The 25,084-nt window shown below is 44.9% G+C and overlaps 1 protein-coding gene across 1 annotated transcript in view; it reads right to left on the bottom strand.

Moving 5' to 3' along the window:
* The window catches only part of ARHGAP20 (Rho GTPase activating protein 20), a 179,090-nt gene that overhangs the window by 81,738 nt on the left and 72,268 nt on the right, over positions 1-25,084 (bottom strand). Inside the window, exon 3 of the mRNA XM_089666179.1 lies at positions 15,564-15,734. Coding sequence (XP_089522305.1) covers positions 15,564-15,734 — 171 coding nt within the window. The remainder of the gene's footprint in view (positions 1-15,563; positions 15,735-25,084) is intronic.

The following is a 25,084-nucleotide window of genomic DNA, read 5'->3' on the forward strand; positions in this document are numbered from 1 at the left end:
CAGCTTCTCAGGGACAGGAAGCGAATGGGAACAAAGAAACCAATAAAAATATTACATAAATGTTACCCCATTCTATAAAAAATGTTGATTGCTACACTTTAAAGTGTATCTAAACCCAAGAACAAAAATGTGTTACACTGCATCTTCCCTGTCAAGATACTGTATTTGGTGGCCACATTAGCTTTTTTTTTCATACTTTTTATTTGTCACCTTGTATCCCTACCAGTAACACATTTCCTGTGCAAGAGTGACACTCACTTTTTGTACTGTATCTTTGGAGAAGCAGCGTTGTCACCCAAGGTCAGGACTACAGTATTTATCCCCCCCTCTTTATATACATAACACAGTGGGAGGTGTTCTGTAGTCCACGGAAGTGAAATGGGCATGGTTGATAATGTTGCTTGGAATTTTAGAGCATGTGTAGTCATGAGCTGATTGGATTTTGGGCAGGATCAACAATTAGTTTTGTGTTAGAAGAGATCTAACAAAATACTTAAAAATAAGAGCAGTTCATTGTTAGGGTTTACATATGATTTAATGCATGCAGCTGGTATTTAGACACCATCTGCAATAGAAGGGACAATGGTACACGGCTAACACAAGTTTTGAAACTGTTGTTGGACAATAATAACTGTGAACATTCACTGATGACACGATCATTTACTAATTTGGCTTTTATAATGCCAGCACTGGAAACATTTTACCCCAAGTTTAATTGTTCATTTTCCTGATTGTTCCCATTAGAAAAGACAAACTACACAAAACACATGCACTTCCTGAAAAACAAATACTCTGGATGCTGCTTACTTACATAATAGGGGAAAGCTGGCTTGCCAGCATTGTATTACATGTAATCACAGTGATGACCTAACAACCTACCACAACAATGATTTTCAAGGCCACACTTTAACACATACTGAACCTTGGATCCTTTTGAGATAAAAATGATACAGTATGGTCTTTTGTATTCATGGTAATGTTTGACAGATTATAGAGAACCATCTGATCTACTTCTATATTTGTCAACGGCTACTTTGGAACAATAGGAAGCTGGGGCTAATGACTCAAAAAGAAACAAAAGTGGAAGTCTCACTCATAGCAACAAATCAAACTCTGTCATTTTTATAGTCAAGGCTGGAAGTTTGATGAATGTTTGCAGTGGACAACAGCTTATATTTTCTCTTTTTATAACAAATCAAAATCCGACTTGTGTTTGTTTCATGCACGTTTACAAGGCATTCTAAAAACAATTATTTTTTCCCCTAAATTCTAAAGCATGTATAATTGCTACACAAGTTTTTTTTCATTTTCCCACTTAACTAAAATGTGTTTATTCTGAAGGATCATGCGCCCTTATTATTATAGACATTTTTCTGCCAATCGTGAAGTTGGTACTTTCCCACACCCAGACAGCCACACTTGCCATGTACAACCTGCTATTCATGTGAATACTCTTTATCTTTGCATGTATGTCTGCTATCAGGGGTGGACTGACCATTTGGAAACTCGGGCACTGCCTGAGGGCCCGGGGTCAGTAGGGGGCCCCATGAGATGCCCCTGGTACCTTTTTTATAGGCTTTTTTGAGTTTGGGCAAGGACACAGGGGCCCCATGATCCCCTATTGCCCGGGGGACCCATGAGTTGCTAGTCCACCCCTGTCTGCTATATTTCCCGAACATGGAGTTGTGTTCAGGGAATACATCAAGTGTTCATACATGGGTAAATACTGATGCAAAGAAGTATGAGTGTTTATACTGTAAATGTATGGCCAGGTACAGCCATTAAAGTGGAACTTCAACTTAAAAGGGAAGTTCCACTTTATGCCTCCTTCTCCCCTCCTCTTCTTCTTTTGGAACTTTTTTTGGGGGGAGGGAATGGGTATCTGGTTATGACGGGTACCCATTCCCACTTCTGGTTGGACCACCTAGGCAATTCCACTGGACGTTCCACCCTGCCCCCCCACCCGCAACCTTCTGGGAGATGTTCTAGGTCCCTGAAGCCTGCAGGACCATTCACAAAGTGCAGCACGGCTCCCAATGCCTGGTCCTCAAATGTATATTGTGGATTCTTCCACCCCCCCCGTGTTCTGTAGTAAAGGGGGGCTGGTGAAGGAGACAACAGAGCACAAGTGGGGGTACCAACATCCAACACTCCCAGAGTTTTTGGTTGCCAGGGCAGCAGCACGAGTGGGTATTACTTGATTGCTGTGGAGGGATACCGTATTACATGTTTGAAACTTTGCAACAAAGTTGTTTTAGCTGTAAAGTAGAGATAAAACTTGATTAATCCAGTTTGCAAAGCACTATGGGTGTTATTTACTAAAACTGGAGAGTGCAAAATCTGGTGCAATTGTGTATAGAAACCAATCAGCTTCCTGGTTTTATTGTCAAAGCTTAACCACTTGCTCTCCAGAGGATTTACCCCTCTTCCTGAGCAAGCCATTTTTTGCGTTATGGCGCTGCGTTACTTTAACTGACTATTGCGCGTCATGCAACGCTGCACCTAAATTAAATTTACATCTTTTTTTCCCACAAATTGAGCTTTCTTTCGGTGGTATTTGATCTCCTGTGCATTTTTTATTTTTTGCGCTATAAAAAAAAAGACCGACAATTTTTGATATTTTGCTATTAAACATGTCCAGTAAAAAAATTTAAAAAATCAAATTTCATCATAAATTTACACCAAAAGTTATTCTGCTACATGTCTTTGTTAAAAAAAATCCCAATACATGTAAATTAATTGGTTTACGTGAAAGTTATAGCATTTACAAATGGTGGTATAGATACAGGAATTATTTTTTTTCACTAATAATGGTGGTGATCAGAGACTTATAGCAGGACTACGAGACAGCGGCGGGCATTCTGATACTGGGGGGAACTGACTTAGTGTCAATGACATCCCCAGTGACGCCAATACAGTGATCAGTGCTAAAAAAAAGCACTGACACTGTACTAATGGCACTGGGCAGGAAGGGGTTAACATGAGGGGCGATCAAAGGGTTAACTGTGTGCTGGGAGTGTTTTACTAGGGGGTGGTGTGTTGGTGCTTCACTGTAAGGATACTGCTCTGGATGGCTGTGCTGTGCACAGCCATCCAGAGCAGTGTGCCCAAGCTGACAGGGAGGAGGACTGTTAGTAAACAAAGCAGCCTTCCTCCCCATCAGTGGTCTTCGGTAATCAACGGGTGCCAGCGGGTAATCACCGGTCGGGACCCAGTGATTGACATCCGTGGCCGAAAATGCAAATCACGGCTATATACATGATTTTGCGCACCCCTGCCACCCTGTAGCAGTATATCTGCTATAGCAGTGGTGGGCAACTGTGGCCCTCCATCTGTTGGTGAACTACAAGTCCCATCATGCCTCTGCCTTTGGGAGCCATGCTTGTAACTGTCAGTTTTGCAATGCCTCATGGGACTTGTAGTTCTACAACAGCTGGAGGGCCACAGTTGCCCACCCCTGTGCTATAGGGCAGCGGGATTTGGTTAACTGAAGAAGATGAAGTTGATTGGCTACTATGCACAGCTGCACAAGATTCTCAGTGCTCCAGATTTAGTAAATCTACCTCACGTATCATAAACAATTGCCATGTTTCTTCCTTTTTTTTTCATCTTAATGATGCTGATTTCCTATGGTCTCTCTGCAGCCACTTCTATCTGCTACCCTATAACAGGAACTTTAATGGCAGGATTACTAGGGATTATTGTGAAGGCAGACACAGTTTTAAAAACACCGAAAATTATTTTTCAGCAGTAGCTAAGATCCTGCTAATTCATTTTTATTGCAAAGTTAAAGAAATTTTTTTTTGTTAGAAAAAGTAGAACTAAACTGTAATTTTCACTTAGCTGACACAGGTTCCTAAAACTAGAGAATAAATAGGGAACAGACTGCTGATCATAGAGGGAAGCATTTGTCTGCACATAGCAATAAAAATATTGTCACAACTTCTAATTCTATCCATTATTTTAAGGTCCCGTTTACACTAGTGGTTGGGAAAGGGGAGGGGAGGCGTAAAACCACATGGTTGAGCTGCGGTTTTACCACCCCCAGCTGCTCTTCCTTTAGCTGCAAAGGCAGTGGAGGGGTATATATATTTGTCCTAACCGCAATGCTTTGTCTGCTGAATGCAACCCATTTGACTGAATGGGGGAGCCCTGCGCCCATGCACAATACATGCAGTGGTAGCATATTAGTGTGGGATTCAAATGGTTAAAGCAGGCAGCAAGGAGGCAATACAATGCCTCCTCACTGCCTGTCAAATGTGCAGATCACCCTTCAGAGAGCAATGCTAGTGTAACCGAGCCCTATTTATGTGGTTTCGCTTTAGTCTGTGGGTCTGCTGGGGCTGGAAGTAATAGGAAATACCACCTAATAGGGACACAGAATGCAGTAAAATCTTTGCAGAGGCTCTAACCCTCCTCTGCGCTATCAAAAACTAAATTAAAATGTTAGGATGGCAATAGGGAGTACGTTAAAGATTATGTAAACGTAACATTTTATATTCCTGAATTTCTGATATGTGCCTGCTGCACCATGTACTTGTAAGATAAAATATCCTGTTCTTTTTGTATTGTTTCCTTTGTGTAAAATCCCTGGTGTCCCCACCAGTCCTGCTCTCCTATTAAAAACTGAGCACACTGGGCATGAGAACACAGCATGGTCAGTTCTATAGCTGTGCTGGGAATTTAGCCTGCTCTCCTCCAATGAGCAGACTTTTGCTGACACCCCCCACCCCCTGCACAGACTTTCACTGGAAAGATCAGTGCACTGCTTTTTCTCCACCCCAGCTCTTATGCAGCTGAGAACAGAGGGTATGTGCTGACTTATCAAAAAGGGGAAAAAATGTTTGTAATGATTTTTTATATCTATACACAAATGTTTTGCCTTTCATTTCTATTTTAAACTGAATGGGTTGTTTTATAAGGTGAGGGTTTACATATACTTTAAATATGAGTAAAGCTTTGAAGGATCCATAGACATGTTGAATATTCTTTTTTATCCAAATTAAAGTATTTTATTGAAAAGATACATACAGCATTATCAGGAATAATAATGTTGTACACATACAGGGGGCGCATTGAACAGATCAATACACATAGCAGGAGGCAGCGTCAATCAACACAGTGTGGGTATCAAAAGGGTTACATGAAAAATAGGGAAGATATTGACTCAGAGGACATGTTGAGTTACAGTGGAATGCACCCTTTTATCTTGAATATTGCTTGGAATTATATTCAATGCAATTTTCAATATAAAGAGTAGACAAGAAAAGGCATATAAATTTCACTGAAAACTTTTAGTCCTCATTTATTTTATTTTTATTTTATTTATTTATGGTATTTATTAGAGATGAGCGAAGTATTCAAAAATTTGATTCGACTGATTCGGCGAATTCGTGGAAAAATTTCGATTCGAGTCGAATATATTCGCTGCGAATTTAACTTATAAAAGGGTGTTTCTAGGCTTCAGAGAGCCTTTATATTAGTGCAGAACACTGTACCTTTAATTTAAATGCCCTTGGAGTCTGCTGGGGAAGAGAAATAATACTGACAGTCAGTATGACATGCAGATGAGTGCCGTCGATCTTAGAATCACCGCACGCTTCACTCATTTGGGCAGTCACGGGGCCAAAACCAGAGTGTGGAGCCACAGTGTGGCGGTGGAGGCAGCAGCAATGGGAGGCCATACAGCACCCTATGACAAAAATGGAAACCACCAGCAGTGTGAGGAGACCTGAAAGTGGCACATGGCAGAGTGTGGCGATGGAGACAGCAGCAATGGGAGGCCATACAGGGACCCATGACACACTCTGGACCTGGCAGCAGCATGAGGAGGAGGTACAGGGGCCCATGACAGATTACGGGCCTGGCAGCAGCATGAGGAGGCGGTATGGGGACCCATGGCAGATTACGGGCCTGGCAGCAGCAATGGGAGGCCGTACAGGGACCCATGACACACTCTGGACCTGGCAGCAGCATGAGGAGGCGGTACAGGGGCGCATGACAGATTACGAGCCTGGCAGCAGCAACTTGGACAGGAGGACGTTCAGCTTCTGCACCGTCGGGTGCGTGCTCGCAAACTGTTGTCTCTTGGAAACGGATTCCAAGAAAGACTGCTGACGGAATCCGTGAAGAGGAGTAGCAGGAGAAGGAGCATCTGAACGAGCGGAATATGCCAACAAGCGACAACAGGGGCCCATGACAGATTACGGGCCTGGCAGCAGCATGAGGAGTTGGTACGGGGGCCCATGGCAGATTACGGGCCTGGCAGCAGCAATGGGAGGCCCGTAATCTGCCAGCATCCTATGACAAAAAATGGAACACACCAGCAGTGTGTGAGGAGACCTGAAAGTGGCAAATGGCAGAGTGTGGCGATGGAGACAGCAGCAATGGGAGGCCGTGCAGGGACCCATGAGAGACTCTGGACCTGGCAGCAGCATGAGGAGGCGGTACAGGGGCCCATGGCAGATAAGGGGCCTGGCAGCAGCTATGGGAGGCCCGTAATCTGCCAGCACCCTATGACAAAAAATGGAACACACCAGCAGTGTGAGGAGACCTGAAAGTGGCACATGGCAGAGTGTGGCGATGGAGACAGCAGCAATGGGAGGCCGTACAGGGACCCATGAGACACTCTGGACCTGGCAGCAGCATGAGGAGGCGGTACTGGGGCCCATGGCAGATTACGGGCCTGGCAGCAGCAATGGGAGGCCCGTAATCTGCCAGCACCCTATGACAAAAAATGGAACACACCAGCAGTGTGTGAGGAGACCTGAAAGTGGCACATGGCAGAGTGTGGCGATGGAGACAGCAGCAATGGGAGGCGGTTCAGGGACCCATGAGACACTGTGGACCTGGCAGCAGCATGAGGAGGCGGTACAGGGGCCCATGGCAGATTAAGGCCTGGCAGCAGCAATGGGAGGCCCGTAATCTGCCAGCACCCTATGACAAAATGGAACCCTGGGCTGGGGCAGGCAGAACCGCCGTATCTTTATCACGGTTTTCCCAGGCCACCGAATGGCGACGCTGCATATGCTGACGCAACGCTGTAGTCCCAACATGGGCCCCCTGGCCACGCTTGACTTTCTGGCCACATAGTCGACATACGGCTACGTTTACTTCCTCGGGCGGCTTGACGAAAAATTGCCACACCGCCGAGTAGGAAACTTTGCCCCCGCTACTCCTCACTGGCTGACTGCTACTTCCTCCGTGCACACCGGCACCACTACTGGCCGTAGTGGTAGGCTGCAGTGGAGCTGGTGCTCTACTCCGTGGCCGTTTGCCTCCACTGACACTGCTGCGACCCTGCTGCCTCCTGGCAGCAGCAATGGGAGGCCGTACAGGGACCCATGACACACTCTGGACCTGGCAGCAGCATGAAGAGGCGGTACAGGGGCCCATGGCAGATTACGGGCCTGGCAGTAGCAATGGGAGACCCGTAATCTGCCAGCACCCTATGACAAAAAATGGAACACACCAGCAGTGTGAGGAGACATGAAAGTGGCACATGGCAGAGTGTGGCGATGGAGACAGCAGCAATGGGAGGCCGTACAGGGACCCATGAGAGACTCTGGACCTGGCAGCAGCATGAGGAGGCGGTACAGGGGCCCATGGCAGATTAGGGGCCTGGCAGCAGCTATGGGAGGCCCGTAATCTGCCAGCACCCTATGACAAAAAATGGAACACACCAGCAGTGTGTGAGGAGACCTGAAAGTGGCACATGGCAGAGTGTCGCGATGGAGACAGCAGCAATGGGAGGCCGTTCAGGGACCCATGAGAGACTCTGGACCTGGCAGCAGCATGAGGAGGCGGTACAGGGGCCCATGGCAGATTAGGGGCCTAGCAGCAGCTATGGGAGGCCCGTAATCTGCCAGCACCCTATGACAAAAAATGGAACACACCAGCAGTGTGTGAGGAGACCTGAAAGTGGCACATGGCAGAGTGTCGCGATGGAGACAGCAGCAATGGGAGGCCGTACAGGGACCCATGAGACACTGTGGACCTGGCAGCAGCATGAGGAGGCGGTACAGGGGCCCATGGCAGATTAGGGGCCTGGCAGCAGCAATGGGAGGCCCGTAATCTGCCAGCACCCTATGACAAAAAATGCTACACACCAGCAGTGTGAGGAGACCTGAAAGTGGCACATGGCATGAGACACTGTGGACCTGGCAGCAGCATGAGGAGGCGGTACAGGGGCCCATGGCAGATTAGGGGCCTGGCAGCAGCTATGGGAGGCCCGTAATCTGCCAGCACCCTATGACAAAAAATGGAACACACCAGCAGTGTGAGGAGACCTGAAAGTGGCACATGGCAGAGTGTGGCGATGGAGACAGCAGCAATGGGAGGCCGTACAGGGACCCATGAGAGACTCTGGACCTGGCAGCAGCATGAGGAGGCGGTACTGGGGCCCATGGCAGATTAGGGGCCTGGCAGCAGCTATGGGAGGCCCGTAATCTGCCAGCACCCTATGACCAAAAATTGAACACACCAGCAGTGTGAGGAGACCTGAAAGTGGCACATGTTTGGGGCATGATTCATGGCGGATTTAGTCAATTGTGTCAGGAACTGGTGGTTTTAAATCCAGACTAATCCACGCCTGATTCATTTTCACAAACGTGAGTCTCTCCACACTTTGGGTGGACAGTCGTGTCCTCCGCGGAGTTACAATACCTCCTGCCGCACTAAACACGCGCTCCGATGCCACGCTACTGGCCGGGCATGACAGCCTTTCAAGGGCAAATTCAGCTAGTTGGGGCCAAAGGTCAAGTTTCGTTGCCCAGTAGTCAAGGGGATTGTCTACCTCGGTTGGCAGGGTGCTGTCCAAGTAGGCCCAAGCCTGTTGTTTGAGGTCCTGCTCCAGGTCCACCTGATGCTGCTGCTGCTGCGGCTGGTTAGTAGTTTCCTCACTGCGCTGGTGAAGAAAGCTACTCATCATCGACTGCAGACTGAGGCAGCCGCTGCTGGTGGAGCTGCCACTGCTCCTACCACCCCACCCCTCCTTTGCTGCCATGGCAGCGGAACGCGAGCGCACAGGGCCCACAGTGTCTGAGGATGGACGTTGGCGCACAAAGGCAGAGACCAACTGACTACATAGGTGGTTTTTATAGTACGTTATTTTGGCCTCCCTCTCAGCAGGTGTGAAAAAGGCCACCATTTTTGAACGGTAGCGAGGGTCCAACAAGGTGGACAGCCAAAAGTCATCCCTCTGTCTGATGGTTATTATTCGGCTGTCGCTACGCAAGCAACCGAGCATGCTATGGGCCATTTGTGCCAAGGAATGCGAGGGACTCCCTGCCTCCATCTCCACAGCATACTGCCACGGTGCGTCTGGGTCCTCTGTCTCCTCCTCCTCCTCCTCTACCAGATGCTCCTGCTCCTCCACTCCTGTCCGCTGAGTGGAAAAACCACCCATTTCACTCAATAATTCCTGAGCACAAATGTCCTCCTCTACCTCCTCCTCTTCCTCCTGTCCTGCCCCCACAGGGGTCATGTGGCGTTGAGATCTGTGCGCCACGTCTACCGCACCCTGACCAGCCATTGTTAACAGCATTTGTTCCAGGACGTGCAACAGAGGAATGACGTCGTTCATCCCATAGTCCTGCCGACTCACGAATAGCGTGGCCTCCTCAAAGGGCCTGAGCAAGCGGCAGGTGTCACGCATGAGCTGCCAATGGCTGACATCGAAGTTACACAGGGGAGTACCTTTATCCGCTTGTAACATCATGAAATCGGTGATGGCCTTTCGCTGTTCGTAAAGGCGGTCTACCATGTGTAGGGTTGAATTCCACCTTGTTGCAACGTCGCAGATCAGGCGATGCTGTGGAATTCCGTTCTGCCGCTGCAGCTCAAGGAGGGTGTGCTTTGCGGTGTAGGAATGGCTGAAATGCATGCAAAGTTTACGTGACATTTTAAGGATGTCTTGCAGTGGGATGGTGGATTTTAGGAACCGCTTGACAACCAGATTGAACACGTGAGCCATGCATGGCGCATGGCACAACCTTCCTTGACGCAGAGCAGACACCATGTTCTTTCCGTTGTCGGTCAACATGGTTCCGATTTTCAGTTTGCGCGGAGACAGCCATCTGTCGATTTCTCTGTTCATTACACTGAGAAGTTCCTCCCCTGTGTGACTACGTTCGCCTGGACCTGGCAGCAGCATGAGGAGGCGGTACAGGGGCCCATGGCAGATTAGGGGCCTGGCAGCAGCTATGGGAGGCCCGTAATCTGCCAGCACCCTATGACAAAAAATGGAACACACCAGCAGTGTGAGGAGACCTGAAAGTGGCACATGGCAGAGTGTGGCGATGGAGACAGCAGCAATGGGAGGCCGTACAGGGACCCATGAGACACTCTGGACCTGGCAGCAGCATGAGGAGGCGGTATAGGGGCCCATGGCAGATTAGGGGCCTGGCAGCAGCTATGGGAGGCCCGTAATCTGCCAGCACCCTATGACAAAAAATTGAACACACCAGCAGTGTGAGGAGACCTGAAAGTGGCACATGGCATGAGACACTGTGGACCTGGCAGCAGCATGAGGAGGCGGTACAGGGGCCCATGGCAGATTAGGGGCCTGGCAGCAGCTATGGGAGGCCCGTAATCTGCCAGCACCCTATGACAAAAAATGGAACACACCAGCAGTGTGAGGAGACCTGAAAGTGGCACATGGCAGAGTGTGGCGATGGAGACAGCAGCAATGGGAGGCCGTACAGGGACCCATGAGAGACTCTGGACCTGGCAGCAGCATGAGGAGGCGGTATAGGGGCCCATGGCAGATTAGGGGCCTGGCAGCAGCTATGGGAGGCCCGTAATCTGCCAGCACCCTATGTCAAAAAATTGAACACACCAGCAGTGTGTGAGGAGACCTGAAAGTGGCACATGGCAGAGTGTGGCGATGGAGACAGCAGCAATGGGAGGCCGTACAGGGACCCATGAGAGACTCTGGACTTCGCAGCAGCATGAGGAGGCGGTACAGGGGCCCATGGCAGATTAGGGGCCTGGCAGCAGCTATGGGAGGCCCGTAATCTGCCAGCACCCTATGACAAAAAATTGAACACACCAGCAGTGTGAGGAGACCTGAAAGTGGCACATGGCATGAGACACTGTGGACCTGGCACCAGCATGAGGAGGCGGTACAGGGGCCCATGGCAGATTAGGGGCCTGGCAGCAGCTATGGGAGGCCCGTAATCTGCCAGCACCCTATGACAAAAAATGGAACACACCAGCAGTGTGTGAGGAGACCTGAAAGTGGCACATGGCAGAGTGTGGCGATGGAGACAACCCACCGACTGTTTTGCTCGCTGCCAAGCTGCCACCCTCTTCTCCTGATGATGCGGAAGCAATAGCCTGATGACGACGAGGCTGCCAAGTGCGATCAGCCTCATCATCATCAATTAGGGTCTCCGCCTCACTACTAGCCCCCTCGGCTGCGTGTGGGTCAGGAGACAGACCTGTCTCTAGACCGGCTACCGAGCCACTCTCCTCGCCACTACTTCTTCGCCTGGCTGCTGAAGAGGCGGATGTCTCCCCCCGTTCCTGACCGCCCTCTGTTAGCTCTTCCTCACTGTACTGGATGACACCGGGAGCACTGGCCTCTGGCTGCGAATAGTGCTGCCTCGACCCCTTCCTCTGCTGCCACGTCTGCTCGCTCCTAAAACATTGCCTCCTCTGCCACTCCTCTGCATGTTGTCTGACATACACTTTAATTCAACGATTCTGTGTCCCTGAGTAACAATTCTGTGTCTGTCCCTGAGTAACAATTCTGTGTCCCTGAGTAACAATTCTGTGTCCCTCAGTAACAATTCTGTGTCCCTCAGTAACAATTCTGTGTCCCTCAGTAACAATTCTGTGTCCCTCAGTAACAATTCTGTGTCCCTGAGTAACAATTCTGTGTCTGTCCCTGAGTAAGAATTCTGTGTCTGTCCCTGAGTAACAATTCTGTGTCCCTAAGTAACGTTTCTGTGGCCCTAAGTAACGTTTCTGTGGCCCTAAGTAACGGTTCTGTGTCCCTCAGTAACAATTCTGTATCCCTCAGTAACAATTCTGTGTCTGTCCCTAAGTAACAATTCTGTGGCCCTAAGTAAAGTTTCTGTGGCCCTAAGTAACGTTTCTGTGTCCCTAAGTAACGATTCTGTGGCCCTAAGTAACGATTCTGTGGCCCTAAGTAACGTTTCTGTAGCCCTAAGTAACGTTTCTGTGGCCCTAAGTAACGGTTCTGTGGCCCTCAGTAACAATTCTGTGGCCCTCAGTAACAATTCTGTGTCTGTCCCTAAGTAACAATTCTGTGGCCCTAAGTAACGTTTCTGTGGCCCTAAGTAACGTTTCTGTGGCCCTAAGTAACGGTTCTGTGGCCCTCAGTAACAATTCTGTGTCCCTCAATAACAATTCTGTGTCTGTCCCTAAGTAACAATTCTGTGGCCCTAAGTAACGTTTCTGTGGCCCTAAGTAACGTTTCTGTGGCCCTAAGTAACGATTCTGTGGCCCTAAGTAACGTTTCCGTGGCCCTAAGTAACGATTCTGTGGCCCTAAGTAACGATTCTGTGGCCCTAAGTAACGTTTCTGTGGCCCTAAGTAACGGTTCTGTGGCCCTCAGTAACAATTCTGTGTCCTTCAATAACAATTCTGTGTCTGTCCCTAAGTAACAATTCTGTGGCCCTAAGTAACGTTTCTGTGGCCCTAAGTAACGTTTCTGTGGCCCTAAGTAACGATTCTGTGGCCCTAAGTAACGTTTCCGTGGCCCTAAGTAACGATTCTGTGGCCCTAAGTAACGTTTCTGTGGCCCTAAGTAACGGTTCTGTGGCCCTCAGTAACAATTCTGTGTCCTTCAATAACAATTCTGTGTCTGTCCCTAAGTAACAATTCTGTGGCCCTAAGTAACGTTTCTGTGGCCCTAAGTAATGATTCTGTGGCCCTAAGTAACGTTTCTGTGGCCCTAAGTAACGATTCTGTGGCCCTAAGTAACGTTTCTGTGGCCCTAAGTAACGATTCTGTGGCCCTAAGTAACGATTCTGTGGCCCTAAGTAACGTTTCTGTGGCCCTAAGTAACGGTTCTGTGGCCCTCAGTAACAATTCTGTGGCCCTCAGTAACAATTCTGTGTCTGTCCCTAAGTAACAATTCTGTGGCCCTAAGTAACGTTTCTGTGGCCCTAAGTAACGTTTCTGTGGCCCTAAGTAACGATTCTGTGGCCCTAAGTAACGTTTCTGTGGCCCTAAGTAACGTTTCTGTGGCCCTCAGTAACAAATCTGTGTCCCTCAGTAACAATTCTGTGTCTGTCCCTAAGTAACAATTCTGTGGCCCTAAGTAACGTTTCTGTGGCCCTAAGTAAGGATTCTGTGGCCCTAAGTAACGTTTCTGTGGCCCTAAGTAACGTTTCTGTGGCCCTCAGTAACAAATCTGTGTCCCTCAGTAACAATTCTGTGTCTGTCCCTAAGTAACAATTCTGTGGCCCTAAGTAACGTTTCTGTGGCCCTAAGTAACGGTTCTGTGGCCCTCAGTAACAATTCTGTGTCCCTCAATAACAATTCTGTGTCTGTCCCTAAGTAACAATTCTGTGGCCCTAAGTAACGTTTCTGTGGCCCTAAGTAACGTTTCTGTGGCCCTAAGTAACGATTCTGTGGCCCTCAGTAACAATTCTGTATCCCTCAGTAACAATTCTGTGTCTGTCCCTGAGTAACAATTCTGTGTCCCTAAGTAATGTTTCTGTGGCCCTAACTAACGATTCTGTGGCCCTAAGTAACGTTTCTGTGGCCCTAAGTAACGTTTTTGTGGCCCTCAGTAACAAATCTGTGTCCCTCAGTAACAATTCTGTGTCTGTCCCTAAGTAACAATTCTGTGGCCCTAAGTAACGTTTCTGTGGCCCTAAGTAACGGTTCTGTGGCCCTCAGTAACAATTCTGTGTCCCTCAATAACAATTCTGTGTCTGTCCCTAAGTAACAATTCTGTGGCCCTAAGTAACGTTTCTGTGGCCCTAAGTAACGTTTCTGTGGCCCTAAGTAACGATTCTGTGGCCCTCAGTAACAAATCTGTGTCCCTCAGTAACAATTCTCTGTCTGTCCCTAAGTAACAATTCTGTGGCCCTAAGTAACGTTTCTGTGGCCCTAAGTAACGATTCTGTGGCCCTCAGTAACAATTCTGTATCCCTCAGTAACAATTCTGTCTGTCCCTGAGTAACAATTCTGTGTCCCTAAGTAACGTTTCTGTGGCCCTAACTAACGATTCTGTGGCCCTAAGTAACGTTTCTGTGGCCCTAAGTAACGATTCTGTGGCCCTAACTAACGTTTCTGTGTCCCTAAGTAACGTTTCTCTGTCCCTAACTCTCTCCCTGAATACAGCCAGGTCTGCCGCTGTTGAATGACTGGAGGCAAATGGAGAATTCTAAAATGGCCGCCATTTATAGCTCGACCATTACACTGTGCTGGCTGGCTGCTGATTGGCTAATGCGATCACATGTCATGAATGAATGCATTATGGGTCAGCGCGCCTTGTCTGCGCGCCTTCCCAGACATCCCCGCTCCGTCGCCGCACATGTCGCCGCCATTTTAGGAAAAATTTCGATTCGCGCATCCGAAGTCTGCTTATTTTCGGATTCGACGTGAATCAAAATTTTCCTAATATTCGAAACGAATTCCACTTCGCCTACTTCGATTCGCTCATCTCTAGTATTTATATATTTATTATATATATTACATATATTTATTTATGGTATTTATATAGCGCCGTCAGTTTACGCAGCGCTTTACATATATATTGTACATTCACATCAGTCCCTAACCCTCAAGGGGCGTACAATCTAAGGTCCCTAACTCACATTCATATACAAGGGACAATTTAGACAGGATCCAATTAACCTACCAGCATGTCTCATACACGCTGGGCGTTTTTACAGCTGCTGTTTTTGGCTTTTTGCGTTTTTTTCTACAGCTAGTAAACCCCCCAGCATGTTATTCTATATGTCCATGCACACATAGACTGTAATCAGCATTTTTTGGCTGGAAAAAAACCCAGGACTAGTGGGTTTCTAAAGGAGTTTTTTAGCGGTAAACACACTCTAACGCTGAAAAACGTGACAAAATGCAGTAAAACACTGCAAACCGGCATTTTTGGACTTTTTTTGAGCAAAAGCTAAAAACCGCAACTGTGGAAAAATACGGCTAAACAAGAATGCAAAAATGCTAAAAACCGCTGAAAAACTCTGGTTTTTAACGTGACCTTACACAGCTAATGCTACAAGCATTATTAAAATTCCCAGTGTGCATGGAGCCTTAAAGACACCACTTAAACTATTTTACAAAAAGGTAGTATAATAAAAAAATAGTTTGTGTTTTTTTCAGTAAAGCATTGTAAGAGCTATAGGTTTAGCTGCAGGTGTCTTCTATGTTTAGAGGAAAGCAGGTGGAAGGTTCAGATTACCAGGCTTCCCAGATTTCTTGGGCATCCGCTATGGTCATATATCAATTTATGTTGGATAATCTTTTCATATAGAATTAGCATACTAATTTGTTCTGTATTTCCAAGCAGGAATGCTGACACCTAAAGTTAAATGATAAAAGTTTTGCTACTTTAATATACTCACTTTGACTTTGCAATGATAAGGATGTCCGTAAAGAGGAAGAGGTGCCGATCCTGGGTCTGTAGGCCCGTCTTCAGCTGAACGTGGCTGTGTGTTATGAAGTTTCGACTCGGGCAGATGAATGCTTGGACAAGAGGGCATGATTCAGGACTGACAGGTGAGAAACAGCCATCCCTATACAAGTATAAGAAACATATTTTAGTGAACCTAGCACTTGCATATGCTGAAACAAACAGAAATGTATATTTAATTATAGACATAAAAGCAAGCCCAGCTCTGCTACGAAAACTTGTTTCAGGTGGCCCCTTCTAGGCACTCGAAAATGCAAAAACGTCACCCATGTTGTCCATAATAGTAAAACAAACTGTTTTAGTTAAGCTGTTAATAAGTCTTGTTAGCAGAATGATGTCAGGAGCTGAGGGGAATAGTTTTGCAAGTGTTCCCGCAATTGATAGAGGCTACAAGATAATGCTGCAATATAAAAGTGAGGATTTATACTTTATGCTAAATTGTAGAAGAACCAGTTATCAGGGGTGGACTGACCATTTGGAAACTCGGGCACTGCCCGAGGGCCTGGGGTCAGTTGTGGGCCCCATGAGATGCCCCTGGTACCTTTTTCATAGGCTTTTTTGAGTTTGGGCAAGGACACAGGGGCCCCATGATCCCCTATTGCCCAGGGGCCCCATGAGTTGTCAGTCCGCCCCTGCCAGTTATGTAATACCCACTGGGATGCAGCATGCAAAAAATATGTTATTCAACAATGCCGCCCTTAAAGTGCTTTGAGCAGCCTTAGCTACACATACAAATATGGGCCATACCTGAATATTTTATTGTGGGATGTACTGACATATAAATTAGATCAGCCAGTGGAGAGAAAGCAGAAGGTTCCAAAAAGCCAGTAATTTCTATAAAAGGACTACCTTCCATAAAGGATAGACTGTCGAACTCCAACTTCACAATGTTCAGCCAAATCTCCTAGTCTGGGTGTGATGTTCCAGACACTGATATCCTCTGACAAGGTGTGAACCACTAACAAGTGTCCAGCTAGAGGATGATACTATTTTCTGGTCTTAACTAACATCCATGAAAGCTTCCAGGAATGTAACCCAATACAGACTAGTCAAATTACATGAAGTCATGTAATCATTATGACTGGTCATCTATCCACAAAAACAACCACACAGACAATAAACCCACAGAAATAATAAAAATCATAAAAATAAGTGTATGATTAAATGCACATTAATGAGTAAAGATAAACTTAGTAAAGGACATGTAACACCCAGATGTGTAGATTAGCCATTCTCAACCATGGTTTTGTGAAGCCCCAGGGTTCCTCCAGGGGCAGCTAGAGGTTTCTTGAGTTGTAGCTAACTGACCTCCAATCTGATGATGCCTACATAGTTCCAGTTCCAGGTCCAATGCCACCTGGCAGAGGCAGCAGAATGACTGCAAGAGGGTCATTCTGGCCACCACCGTAAGGCAAGCATTCTTCCCACTTACCACCACCAATGTAAGGGGCATTTTCCCAATGACCCCAGATGGACTAATCTTACTAGGGGTTCCCTGGGACTTAAAAATTATTTCATGGGTTCCTCTGGGGTAAAAAGGTTGAGAAAAGCTGACGTAGATAATACCCTTAAAGAACCAGTCCTTTGATATGGCATCTACAATCCATAACATATTCTCTTGCAATTAATCTATTATCCTGTTATCTTTAATTCTGCTCCCTTTTCATGATACCTCAATTTGCTGTCATTTTAATGTTTTCAGTGTGTATGCACATAGATCCCCAGTGTATAAAGAACAAATGGCTGCTGGAATCACCTTAAAGTAAACTTGTTATGAGTGAAATATGTAAGCTGCCATTGCCAACCTCCTTCTACACACCCCTTCCCCCAAAGAATGTGTTGTGGTAACAACTCCCAGGGGGTGGGTCCATGACACCATGCAGTCAAGTGGAACAGGCTCAAAGCATTTTTTATTAAAAATATACACTGGTATTAAACCCTCAGATGTTTTTTTTTCCTAACACACTGACCACAATAAAATAAACATACTTCAGTAACCTATTTGTTAAAAATTCTTATCACAGCACTTACAGTTTCCCGCTTTCAGTGCTGCTGGTTTCTGCTCCCTCGGTGCTTATTCCCTGAACCTCCGGTCTTCATCTGAGTTAACAGTGAACAGTGCAGTTTTAGGTCACACTGTTAGCTTGAAGAAGAGAAGTGGAAGGAGAAGCAGGGGAATACTTTGCCATCCTAGGTTATGGGGCTGTGTGTTTCTACTGATGCACACAGTGTAGGAAAGCCCAACTCTAGCCCCTGCATGCAAGGGTGACTCCACAGGATGCTGCAGGAGAAAGAAGCCTCCCGAAGTAGGAAACCTGGGGTATTGGTCATTGCACCAGTGTAAACTGAAACATAGACAAGAATTAAAAGTTAAAGAAGTTGCATCCTCAGTAAATGATTAAATCAGCTGCTGCCTGTTTCTCCTATGAGAAGTTCACATTATTCCTATAGCAACTGCTACTCTTACAATGTGCAGCTCACAGCATCCTCCAGAAAAAAAGCGATGCATTCTGGAAAGTATCAGTTACATCACAGCCCAACCAGATATCATTTAAATTAAATAAAAGTGTAACTTTTCCATCCTTTTATGTAAAAATGTAAAATGCTGAGAAATATTGAAAATTGAGCATTGGTAAATATGATCAACACAAGTGGTAGATCTATACTGTTTTCATATCTCAAGATCGAAAAGTGAATAAAAATTTTAAAAGGTAACTCCATTCTGCAAATAAAAAATAAAAGAAGAGGTTAAAAAAAACTCAGACCCAGCAGTGAAAGTGACCACATGACAAATCCTTCCTCTTTAGTTCAGCTGGTGTCTGTCCTGCGGTATGACAGTTTACCCTGAAGGCTGCTGCTCCCTTTAGCAAAATTCTATCTATTTCTTTAGGAAATGCTAACCCCTCCTGAAACACCATGACCTGTGCAAGAATTTTACAGCTGCCACAGCCATCTCCCCCATGCATGAAACATCACACTCTTTAAGCTGCAGAAAAAAAGATTCTGGAGATTTAATGGTGTCAATCACCCCAATCAGCCTTTCCTTCCACCAGAGCAGGCATTTGCATGGTCCATCTACCCATATAATAGACTGCAGGCAATTAGAAATATTAGAAGTTTAACAATAAATGTTGTATTGTGCCCCATAAGTATAAATGTACTTATGGATTTAAATTGATTCAAATAGGTATACTGCAGTGTACATGGATTCAAATAGTGTATTTAAAATTGCCTCTTTACATTTACTCTTCTTCATCACCTTTTTAACCACTTGCCCTCAAGAGGATTTACCCCCCTTCCTGACCAGGTCATTTTTTGTGATACAGCAATGCGTTACTTTAACTGACAATTGCGCAGTCATGCAACGTTGCACAGAAATTACATTTACGTCCTTTTTTTTCCACAAATAGATCTTTCGTTCGGTGGTATTTGATTGCCTGTGCATTTTTAATTGTTTGTGCTATAAACGAAAAAAAAAAAACAATTTTGAAAAAAAAAGCAAATATTTTTGATTTTTTTGCTATTAAACATATCCAGTAAAAACATTTAACAAATCTAATTTCATCATAAATTTAGGCCAAAATGTATTCTGCGACAATCCCAATACGTGTAAATGAATTGGTTTACATGCAAGTTATAGTGTTTACCAATTGCGGTATAATGGCTGGAATTTTTTTTTTTACTAGTAATGGTGGTGATCAGCGACTTATAGCAGGACTGCAGTGGGCATTCTGACACTGGCGGGAACTGACTTGGTGTCACTGACATCCCCAGTGACAACAGTACAGATATCAGTGCTAATTAAAAGCACTGACACTATACTAATGGCACTGGGCAGGCAGGGGTTAACATGAGTGGCGGTTAAAGGGTTAACTGTGTGTGTTTCACTGTAAGCACACTGCGTTGTATGGCTATGCTATGCAGGAGCGTACAGGGATAAGATCTGTATTGTTTACATACAGGTCTCTCCCACTTCAGAAATCCTCAGAGATCGCGGGGTGCTGGCAGGGAATCACTGGCCAGGACCCGGTGATTGACAGCCGAGGCCACGAATGGTGGTGCGTTAGGGCGCACATATACATGATTTTGTGCACCCATGCCACTCTGTAGAAGTATTTCTGCTATAGGATGGCGCAGAAGTGGTTAAACAAAACCATCAAATCTTACTATATCTATCTATCTATCTATCTATCTATCTATCTATCTATCTATCTATCTATCTATCTATCTATCCATCTATTTATCTATCCATCCGTCCGTCCGTCCGTCCATCTGTCTGTCTATCTATCTATCTATCTATCTATCTATCTATCTATCTATCTATCTATCTATCTATCTATCTATCCATCTTTCTATCTATCTATCCGTCTATCTATCTATCTATCTATCTATCTATCTATCTATCTATCTATCTATCTATGGCAGCAAATTTATATGAGTGGGCAGCCATGTCAACGCATACTTGGCCCGCACAACGAGCAATGGTGTGAACCTTCCCTAAAAGTGGATGCAGACGCATCCATATGTCAAAACTTGACAGGTGTGCAGAAGTGGCTGCACAGCCCCAAATGCAGACAGTGTGCAGATGCAGATGCAAAACCAATGGCAGTGTGCACACAGAACGTATGCCAGTGCCCTTCTGAACAAAGCCTTACTCGCTGGATCAATGAAATAAAGGAAAGAAGCCTAAAGAAAAACAAAAAAACAAAAGCAAGCATCAGATCTACGAGTTGATAAGCTACAATATCATTGTTTGAGGGGTTTAATGCTGCTTTATCTTTGTAATGCCCTTTAACACAATAACTAGACATGAACTAAACATACAACTTTATTAAAAGGGTTACTAAAGACTTGGAACAAAGAACTTCTCATTCATAAAACAAAATCTTAGCTGTCCAGCACTAAACACTACGTGGTTCATCAGCAATCATTTTAACAAAAGTGCATTATCTTGAAGTGAACCTGTCAATCCAGTTAAACTTACAAAACCTTAACTGGGATAAGTGGGCTTAGGTCTGCAGGCATGGCTTATTGCTCAAGATGAAGAAATTGAGGCTTTAGTAAGACAGTTGTAGAGCGCTCCCTATGAACAATTAAATGGGTGTTCAAATTAGCGCCTTGTGGTTTCTGCAATTAGAGTGGTTTTTGACTTTGAGACTTTTAACTAGTGGAACAGGTTTACCTAAAAGAGCAAATCCAGGCACCTGGCTTCTCACATTGTTTCTAGGCAAGAATATAACATTGTGTCATATATGTCTAAGCTGCTTTCTCTCGTATTGATGCAATATCAGCAATGCTAGAGCATTGTGTGATCCCTTTAGATCAGTGATAGGGTAAAACTGTCTGTACACTAACAGAATTTCATTAATTTTTTTTGTTTTCTTTTTTGTTTAATGAACTTTCATTTGATGTTCAAATCATCAGTGTGATCAACTCAACATTCATTTTCGACTGCAGTAAGGAATATCTTTCAAAAACAAATGAATGGAATATCTTCCACAAACTAATGAATTTTCATCAGTGAATATGTTAATTAATCTGGGAAAGTCCATTTATTCTAAAATTGAATGTTAAGAGCAAACTAAATTTTGGAGTGCTTTTGAACAATATTTCTCAAGTCAGCTCCTGAAAAAACTGTTTCAATGGAGAAGAGACCCCCCTAATTGTTCAAAGTGTATTATGCAGAGAGGAGATTTTATTCATATGATTTGGCACTGCCCGAAATTAACCAGATATTGGACCAAGGTCCTACAAACGATCACACTGGTGGCACAACAGACCATTCCTCAAGACATGTTAATATGCCTACTAGGTGTATTAGATGAGGAGCTATATCAACCTGGGGTTTATACTATGATCTCAATACTATTATATCTTGCTTAAAAGCTCATCGATAGGCAGTGGATGTCACCTAGCCCCTCGACTAGAAAACAATGGACGGAATATGTACAGTGCCTTGAAAAAGTATTCATACCCCTTGAAATTTTCCACATTTTGTTGTGTTACAACCAAAAACATAAATGTATTTTATTGGGATTTTATGTCATAGACCAACACAAATAATTGTGAAGTGGAAGGAAAATGATAAATGGCTTAAAAGTTTTTTACAAATAAATATCTGCAAAATGTGGCGTGCATTTGTATTCAGCCCCTTTTACCCTGATACCCCTAACTAAAATTTAGTGGAACCAATTGCCTTCAGAAGTCACCTACTTAGTAAATAGAGTCCACCTGTGTTTATTTTAAACTCAGTATAAATACAGCTGTTCTGTGAAGCCCTCAGAGGTTTGTTAGAGAACATTAGTGAACAAAAAGCATCAGGAAGGCCAAGGAACACACCAGACAGGTCATAGATAAAGTTGTGGAGAAGTTTAAAGCAGGGTTAGGTTATACAAAAATATCCCAAGCTTTGAACATCTCACACAGAACTGTTCAATCCATCATCCGAAAATAGGAAGAGTATGGCAAGTCCACCTAAACTGACAGGCCAGGCAATGACAGCATTAATCAGAAAAGCAGCCATGAGGCCCATCGTAACTCTGGAGGAGCTGCAGAGATCCACAGCTCAGGTGGGAGAACCTGTCCACAGGACAACTATTAGTCATGCACTCCACAAATTTGACCTTTATGGAAGAGTGGCAAGAAGAAAGCCGATGTTGAAAGAAAGCCAAAAGAAGTCTTGTTTGCAGTTTGCGAGAAGCCATGTGGGGGACACAGCAAACATGTAGATGAAGGTGTTCTGGTCAGATGAGATCAAAATTGATTTTTTTGGCCTAAAAGCAAAATGCTATGTGTGGCAAAAAACTAACACTGCACATCCCCCTGAACACATCATCTCCACTGTGAAATGTGGTGGCAGCATCATGTTGTGGGGATGCTTTTCTTCAGCAAGGACAGAGAAGCTGGTCAGAGTTGATGGGAAGATGGATGGAGCCAAATACAGGGCAATCTTAGAAGAAAACCTGTTAGAGTCTGCAAAAGACTTGAGACTGTGGCGGAGGTTCACTTTCCAGCAGGACAACGTCCCTAAACAGGCAGCCAGAGCTACAATGAATGATTTAGATCAAAGCATATTCATGTGTTAGAATGGCCCAGTCAAAGTCCAGACCTAAATACAGTTGAGAATCTGTGGCAAGACTTGAAAATTGCTGTTCACAGACGCTCTCCATCCAATCTGACAGAACTTGAGTTATTTTGCAAAGAAGAATGGGCAAAAATTTCACTCTCTAGATGTGCAAAGCTGGTAGAGACACCAGCTCCCCAAAAAGACTTGCAGTTGTAATTGCAGCGAAAGGTGGTTCTACAAAGTATTGACATAGGAGGGCTGAATACAAATGCACACCACACTTTTCAGATATTTATTTGTAAAAGCTTTTGAAAACCATTTATCATTTTCCTTCCTCTTCACAATTATGTGCCACTTTGTGTTGGTCTATCACATAAAATCTCAATAAAATACATTTATGTTTTTGTTTGTAACACGACAAAATGTGAAACATTTCAAGGGGTATGAATACTTTTTCAAGGCACTGTAAAGTGTTTGTTGCTGCAAGAACATCTTACTTAATGGCATCATAATGCCAAATGTAAATTACAGCTGATATGGCAGGGCTGGCTGGATGTTCCCGTGTTAGCAACTCCTCAGTTAGTCATGGACAGGTTGTTGCAGGTAAAAGGTTTTACTTTCAAGTGCAAACCAAGGTGCATATTCAAGCTTCTATTTTGGCAGTATGGTTATGGCCTACCAGTCTAATGTGTATGTGACCAGATTATCGTTTTGGTTTCTTTACACTAGTTTGCCTATTCTAGATGTCTTTACTTTTTTCTTATAGTGGAGCTGTACAACTTATTTTATAGGTGTACTACACAGTATTGTGTACTGTTTATATGTAAGCTTCTATGTTTATGATAGTAAAAGTTGTAAATAAAAAAAAAAAATCATTGTATATACTGAGAATTTTCATGTTTGTACGGTAGAGGCATAGCTTTTTTCTTCTTGTCAAAGCAGCCGTCCCCTGTTGACTTGTGCTGAGATGGCTGGTGGGGGAATAATCATAAACAGCAACAGAGGTAGGGGTAGCAAAGATCCATAAAATCAGAAAAAGGAGAATCATAGCAATGCAGGATCTTGGGTACAGCTTTCTCTCCAGCATGGGGAACACTGGGCAGCACAATTTGCTATGCCTGTTGGGGACTGTGGTAGTGAAATGTCTGAATTTGAATTCTTTGGTCTGCATGCCTTCTGCAGCCATTATGTGGATTTTTAACTCTATTCTGGATTTTTCATTTCTTTTATTTTTTAGAGGTGCAAGAAAAATTGTAAAAGTAGGCAGCAACACCCGAAATTCCCAAGTAGACAGTAACAGAATTGGGAACTATGGTGTAGAGTCATGTCTTTTGAGGCAGCACTGGAATACCGAATATGCAGAGTAGGCCCTATGCTTCATTTTTTTTCTTTTTGTAAAATAACAAACATGTTATACTTACCTGCTGTGTGCACTGGTTTTGCACAGATCAGTCTGGATCCTCTTCTTCTCGGGTCCCCTGTAGGCTCTCCTGGCTCTTTCTTTCTGTTGGGTGCCCCACACATGGAGCTGCCCCGCCCCTCACCCCTCATTGGCTGACTGGCTGGGATTGACAGCAGCAGGAGCCAATAGCTCCCACTTGCTGTCTCAGCCAGGAGCCAGGAGGCAGAGACCAGGGACAGTTGTGCACATCGATGGATCATTGTGGGGCTCAGGAAAGGATTGAGGGGGATGGGGGCACTGCTGTACACAGAAGGTTTCATGCACTTGAGCCTTTACAACTTAAACCATAGACATCAGGTTCACATTAGAGTTTGTCTGATAAAACCTCATCTTCTTTCAGCTGCCAGTTTGTAAAAAATTTTGGTGCAACCTATGTACGTGTAATGTACAGTAGTGATGATCATCTCCATCTAGCGGCTGACATGCACATTACTTAGTTCAATGTTATCCCACTAGATCATGTGCATGCAAAACCTCCAGAAACCTGTGAGAGGGTCCCCAAGGTTTCGACTCCCTAGGAGCCCCCCACAGAGTTTAATCCAGCACTGTTTGGGGGACTGAATCAGTTCGCTGGACTCCATCTATACATTAATTAATATACACTTTCAAGGGAATGTGTCCTTGTGATACAAACCTATGAGGGAAGCAGTTATTTTTAAAGCCTAACCGAAGAATAGGTTTGTTAATGTGCCTGTTCAGCTTCACTGTAACATGGAATTGCCCTGAAACCAGCACACAAGTTGGCGGTTAAAGAGGGCAGCTGCCTTGGGGGAGGAATTATTAAAAAAAGAACTTGTTATGATAACTTCTTTTTCTCAATAGGCCACAGCCACGGAGGGCTGAGTAAAAAAATATTCCCCCCATTATGTGATAGTTTTCTTCTTATGTTTTATTTGCTAGTCATAATAATGATATGGAGGGGGGA

This window comes from Staurois parvus, unplaced genomic scaffold (genome assembly GCF_062004578.1).
Source record: "Staurois parvus isolate SC_StPar_1 unplaced genomic scaffold, SC_StPar_1.0 ptg000050l, whole genome shotgun sequence".
In the NCBI taxonomy this organism is placed as follows: Eukaryota; Metazoa; Chordata; class Amphibia; order Anura; family Ranidae; genus Staurois; species Staurois parvus.